The sequence below is a fragment of the Humulus lupulus genome, chromosome 9 (genome assembly GCF_963169125.1).
Source record: "Humulus lupulus chromosome 9, drHumLupu1.1, whole genome shotgun sequence".
Classification (NCBI taxonomy): Eukaryota; Viridiplantae; Streptophyta; class Magnoliopsida; order Rosales; family Cannabaceae; genus Humulus; species Humulus lupulus.
Genome location: NC_084801.1, coordinates 6449162 through 6455966, shown reverse-complemented (window position 1 = coordinate 6455966; position 6805 = coordinate 6449162). Strand labels below are relative to the sequence as shown.

General features: G+C 32.0%; 1 protein-coding gene across 1 annotated transcript; it reads right to left on the bottom strand.

The window, feature by feature from the left end:
• Nucleotides 1-673: 673 nt before the first annotated feature.
• LOC133800681 (cysteine-rich receptor-like protein kinase 15) lies at nucleotides 674-6558 on the bottom strand. The gene is made up of 7 exons (XM_062238714.1): nucleotides 5730-6558; nucleotides 5035-5163; nucleotides 4810-4937; nucleotides 4140-4347; nucleotides 3525-3762; nucleotides 3251-3416; nucleotides 674-1996 (listed from the first exon to the last, which is right to left on the bottom strand). Exons 1-7 carry the CDS (start codon nucleotides 6556-6558, stop codon nucleotides 1721-1723), a joined length of 1974 nt encoding a protein of 657 aa, XP_062094698.1. The 3' UTR covers nucleotides 674-1720.
• Between the last annotated feature and the right edge of the window lie 247 nt (nucleotides 6559-6805).

Below are 6805 nucleotides of genomic sequence, written 5' to 3'. Positions count from 1 at the left end.
TGAAGACACCCAGCTCGAGGTACAAGCCTGGGTTGGCATCTATGACCCCTTATAAAGTCAACCACGCAATGTAAACGTGCATATATCAGGCATCACGTGTTTGATGTATCCCTGAATTCTCGGACATGCAGCCTAAACGTGCGTGTTCAAGCGCCCACGACTGGGTTGGGCTGTGCGACCCATTATCCCCCTTACCTATTGATTAGACCACACTTCATTTGTCAGGTTTTGGGAATTAATCATGAATGTCACAGAGTTGACATGATGGGTGAGAATGTCACGTGATGACCCCATTTGCCAACCCCCAGGTGCCCTCTCCTATAAATATGGAGACCCTGGGAGTTGCAAGGGGTGGGTGGGTTGGTTGGTTGGTTGGATTCTTTTGTGTAAAGAAATACCCTGTAAAGAATATCAGAAAACTAGCAATAATAGTGGCTGGTGGAGTGGAAGGATTTTAACCTTTGAACCACCTAAAAAAGTATTTGTATCATCACTTTATTTTAAGATCATACATCTGTTACGGTTCATTACTTAGCACTAATCCCGCTCTCTTATTCTATTAATTACCTATTGGCGAAGAACCGCATCAACATATTAAGACTTGAAGTTTTCTGGAAATTCTTCAAAGATGAATTACCCTAAACCCTTTCTTCAAAATTTAAGAGTCATAATCTCCCCTTAAGAGTGGTGATTCCTTCTCTATTTATAGGGAATGTTACAAAGTTTGTTCCCACATATTTCGGGAAAATATTCTGTATATCAATTGAAACAATGATATTATATGCAATATCTCCTATATAAATGGAAACGTCCCTTGAAAACCGGGAACTGCTAATAGATTAAATGGTATCCTTTAAATATTGGGATTACACAACAATAAATATGTTCACACATGATTGGCTATCTCAGGTGATTCATCAGGTCTTCGAGATCAGCAATCAGCATTGTGACTGTCAAGACTTACGAACCTATCTCCCTACTTTAGGCCATGCTCGGAACAGATAGGTACTGTCGTAGCTGTTACACCCGAGCTTGCACATCCCAGGCTCGGGCTGTCTTTTCTGAAATCAGTCGGCAACGGAACTATCCCAATGTCGTGTCATTTCGAACTCAGAAAATATCCCGAGATTACACATATTCGAGGTTGTTGTTTTACTTCAGAGATTTTACAGCTGGACCATACAATGTTTTCATACATTTCAAGCTCACACTTGACGAGTCCAATTTTGAGGTCACAACTTCTTGTCTCGAAATCTGGGTGTAACACACATATAAAAAAAAATCTCGGCACAGTCTATACTGAGGAGCCCATCCAAGGATATTGCCAACTCTACACCGAGGACAATGTCATCGATACAACTTATACCGAGAACATATTGAATGTCATTAGTAGATATTTACCTCTACCGACGCGGCTGTACTGAGGACCTACTACCAAGAACATGTTCTCGGTAAAAGTTGTACCGAGAAAATTCTAGCTTCTACTGACGACATTTGTTCTCACCCTTGTTTTTTGTAGTGCATGTAAAATATGATTTCTTATATTTATATTTATCAAATATTGCTAATATTTCTTATAAATTTAGTACACGTACCACACTCATATAATGGTACATACAACAATTGCTTGGAAAATGACATGAAGAAAGGTGGCCTCAACGAGGGTTGACTAATTTTGAATTTGGGTGATCTTTGCTCATCATTCGTGGTTTCTTGAAACTTAATCACTCTTGGAATTATTTGATTGAGTCATTACTGCTGATCCAAAATAAGTACTTTCGATGAACAATGCTGGTTTTGATGGTTCAGCAAGAGCCTCAGAGTGAGTATTAAGCATGTGAAGAATTGAGTTCATTGTTGGTCTCTGAGCCTGATTTTCTTGCACACACAGCAATCCAATATGAACACATCGTATTATTTCTTCAGTTCTTGAACACCCAAAAATGATAGGGTCTATAAAACTTGAATAGTTTCCATCCCTCCAAATTTTCCATGCCTGAAAAATTGTGTTGACTCTGTCAGTTCCAAAAACAACAAACGTGTATGGATATAGATATCGTGCAATTTTATATATATATTTATATATATGCATTCATTCTATAAAATATTACTTTTAATCGTAATGACACATTTTATGATTAAAAAAAAATAGTGATTTGGCTAAAAATATAGCTAGGGAGTTTTTTTTGGAAGGGGTATTAGTATTTGTCCATATCGAATAGACGTTTTCTATTTTTAGTATTTGCAGAAATTATAATTTTTTTTTATATATAATAGCATATATAATAATAATAATAATAATAGTCATCTTGCTAATTTTTGATAAATCTTAAATAATTTACAGTATCAAAATCAGAGTTTAAATAATCTGTTTTCCACGCATATAAAAAAATTTAAACACGTTTGTAACTGATTGTTTAAATTTTAATTTCAATACCATAAATTATTTAGAATTATTTTAAAATTGGCTGATTGTCTGTTATAATTATAATGTACGCCATAATGTAAAAAAAAAATAGATTATAATTTAACCAAGTACTGAAAATAAAAAATATTTTTAGAATAAGAACAAAAATGATACTCCTATCTAATAAAATTCTAAAAATATATTAATTAGTTTTATTAGTCACGAAAAATAATGTTGTCACTCCATATATAATAATTTGTAATCAAAGTTATATGAGGGAAAAGGTGTAACAAAATATTAGCCACAAGTATTTTTTTTATTATTTCAGCGATATTTTGTCAAAAAAATTGTGATATGATTAAAAAAATTTATCATTAAATGGTTATTTTTTGTTGTAATTTTTATATGAATAATATAAATATATAGGGAATGACTACAACGCATCATCTTTTTTTGCTATATCGGTGTATCATTTTTCTATTTCGGCAACAAAAAAATTTATATGACGGTGTACATTGTAAGTATTTAGAATATCCTACAAATTTTCAAAAAATTCTTAATAGTTTATGAAGCCGAAAACAGAATTCAAACTGTCAAATTTTACACGCGTACACAAAAAAACAAGCACGCGTGCAACAGACAGTTTAGACCCTGTTTCAGTACCATAATTTATTCAGAATTTCTTGAAAATTTGTAGGATGTTCTATATAGCTATGATGTACGCTATCGTATAATTTTTTTTTGGATTATAACTATTTATGTGCTAAAATAGAAAATGAATGCACCGGTGTTGCAAAAAAAATGGATGCGTTGTAATCGCTCCCTAAATATATACACACTTACATAAGTTAAAAGGTCACCATCCTCTTCTTTTTCTTCTTCTCCATCATGTTGGAAAGAGTTATTCTTTTGTCCACTCACGATCTCCAAGAGTAACACACCAAAACTAAATGCATCTGACTTAAATGAAAAATGTCCATGAACTGCATATTCTGGAGCCATATACCCACTGCAAACAAAATATTTCAATAACTTTATATACGACTGTAATTTAATTTTTTGTCCATATAGATAATATATATTATAATGTATAATGGTTATAATGAATTATACTTACTATGTCCCTACAATTCGGTTGGTATTGTCTTGAGTTTGATCAACTCCAAATAATCTTGCCATTCCAAAATCTGATATCTTAGGATTCATATTTTCATCCAACATAATGTTACTAGCTTTGAGATCTCGATGAATAATTCTTAAATTAGAATCTACGTGAAGATAAATTATGCCACGAGCAATGCCTTCAATTATTTTGTAACGCATATCCCAATCCATATTCGCACGCTTATTTGAATCTACACAGTCATGCATGTTCGATGAGGAAACATTTTAGTAATATATAATACGATTTAAAAAAGAAACACAAGCTATCACTATAAATATTTATATGATAGTCAAGTTCATATTTTAAATAATATATATTATATAAACTTATACGAAAACGCAAAGGTGACCAATCACGCTTTGAAAAAGGTTGCAATTGATTAATATGGTACATGTTTTTTTTAGTGGACAATTATGGGTGTAATTTAATATTAGATTTAAAATATTTAATTTTAAATTTGAATGTATATACATACATATATTGACACGTTAAGATGTCATATATCAAAGGCCTTATTTTAATATATATATATAGATATAGATATAGATATATTAAATGGATGCTTACTGAATATGAATTTATCAAGGCTTGAATTGGAGACGTATTCATAAATGAGAAGTCTTTCCTTTCCATCCAAACAAAAGCCCAATAGTCTAACCAAATTCCGATGTTGAAGATTAGCAACCAACTTAACTTCATTCTTAAACTCTAGGTCACCCTGTTGAGAACTCTTAGACAGCCTTTTCACAGCTATATTTTGTCCATTATGCCTACCCTGCATATATATACATATTATATACATTCAAATCAGTCAAAGTTAGAAAATTTATAATTTTTTTCTGTTCACTATATGTTTTTTCGATTACTTGTTTGATCTTATTTTAAAAAAAATTGATTCAAATAGATTTTTAAATTCAAATTTGATAAAGAAAAATTAATGTAAAATTATAGATTTTAAGCATAATAATTTTATTTTTATTCTTAATTATTAGTTGTTGAATTATTTGTGATTTCAATTGAATTTTTTTTTTTTTTTTTTTTTGACTAAAAGCATGTTTAGGATTTTATTTAAATTATTTTATAAAATATAAAACCCAAAATACAATGTATCAAAACACAAAATCTAATTGACTGACACCGCGAAAAACACAAAGTAGAAAAAGAATAAATCAATTATGATTATAATTTATATGGTGGGGTCTAAGGTAGGAATATATGGATTGAATTTCTAGCTTACCTTGTAAACGGGTCCGAAACCACCTTGACCAAGTCTATTTTTGTCAGAAAAGTCTTCTATTGCCGCCCTAATAGTGGCGAAATCGAATTGTTGGGGTTCAACGCTTCCAATTTCCTTTGTATACATATCTATATAAATAAATATATATATATGAATAAACCAATACCAATATAATTTGGAAAACAGTTAATTTGCAAATAATAATATAACAATAATTAAAATTACTTTCAATTTTTTCTCTTCTTGGCTTGTTCCTCCAAATCTTCAAGTAAATCCATATGCTACTGACAAGTACTACCACTCCAATAACACTCGCTACAACAGAGATAACAATGGTCTCTGTTTTATTTTTTCCTACAAAAAATATAATAAGGACATATTAACAATTAATCTATATATTTGCAGTCGAAATATATATAAAAAAAATCGTTTATTTTTAAACATAAACATATACGAAGAAGAAAAAGTACCAGTTTTTTTTCTTTCAAAATAACATTTTTTCTTATTCTTTCATAGCTTTTTTCGCATAAACTTGTATATAATATTAACTAAAAATAATTAATAATACTTTTTTGACTTTGTATTTTTTTCTATTACTTGTTTGAATCTTGTATTTTGATAAATTACTTTTGTAAAATTATTAAAATAAAATCCTAAACCTGATTTTAGTTAATGTTTTCTCAACTAAAATTACAAATAATTTATCAAACTAACAATTCAGAACAAAAATAAAATCATTCTACTTAAAATCTGTATTATTATATTCAATTTTTTCTTCATCAAAATTGAGTTTATAGTTCTATTTTAACTATTTTACAAAACATAGGATCTAAAAAATAATTTATCCAGAATCCAAACAATTAATGAGACAAAACACATAGTTGAACAAGTATAAACTCATAATTCTAAGTCTAACGTACCTGGTGGACGGGGTACAAGGGGATCAACAGTAGGCGTCAAAAACGATTGATCAAATGTTCGATCAGTAGTGGTGTAGAAAGATGTGCTCTCGTATCGAAGAGTACAACTAGGTTTAAGTACTCTGGCTCCATCAACACCACCACAACAGTGCCCTGGGATCTTCGAAATGGAGTCATTCAAGCAATCGCTACACTCCTTTTGGCTCATGCTCGGCATGCATTGAACAAGAGAGAAGATTTTCCGAGACTCCGAGACATTGGCACTACCTGATGCGTACTTTACACCACTCGAACTTGCCTTCTTGGTCAACTCATCGACCAGAAACTTTAACCCTCCATTGAACGTTTCAGCACCAACGTCTGAGTATCTGTTGGGGCTTTCCAACGTCTTGAGTGACTCGCCATCGTCCATGCTCGATGAGTTGCTCGAATACCACCGTACCATACACTGCTCACCCCATATGATTGCCTTCTTTTGAGTTGGACATTTTTCCAAAACCCAAGTCGAAGTTTCATTCAAGCAACTCCGGCAAAGTTCTTGGCTCCCGACATCTCCCCTGCATAGCCCGATCACGGTGACTTTATCATCGGGCTCTGTGCCGTTTGTCGCGTTGTAATATCCGACGACGTCGTTTTGAGGTTTCTGGGTTGAGAAGAGCAAGAGATTATTGAGATTTGCTTTGTATGTAGCCGACGGGGAGTCACCTATGTTGGGACAGTACCAGCAAAAAGTGGCGCCGTCGTTACATACCGGCTGGGCAAGGTTGGGGTTGATGGTGAGGAGGAGAATATAGAAGAGAAGTAGGGTTGTAAAAGCCTTGTATTTCATTGTAACACAAACAGATAATGGCCATGAATCTATCTATATATATATATATAAATATTTATAGAACGTGTATATTAGTTTTTGTGTTGGTAGAGTCAATGGGTCATTGTATTGCAACCAGAGAGAAGTTTCGTCAATTTTGGCCAAGTTTTATGCAGGACTTTCCTAAGAAGGTTCTATAAAAAAAACATTATAATATTAGAAAATTTTCATTTAGAAATTTATTAAAAAGTTCCCACAATTAACTTTT

Coding starts and splice junctions, on each gene's coding strand:
- LOC133800681 (XM_062238714.1), bottom strand. CDS start 6,558: ATGAAATACAAGGCTTTTACAACCCTACTTCTCTTCTATATTCTCCTC. Junction 4,938..5,034: donor AAGAAGAGAAAAAATTGAAA/GTAATTTTAATT, acceptor TTATTTATATAG/ATATGTATACAAAGGAAATT. Junction 1,997..3,250: donor ATGGTGACCTTTTAACTTAT/GTAAGTGTGTAT, acceptor ACAATTTTTCAG/GCATGGAAAATTTGGAGGGA.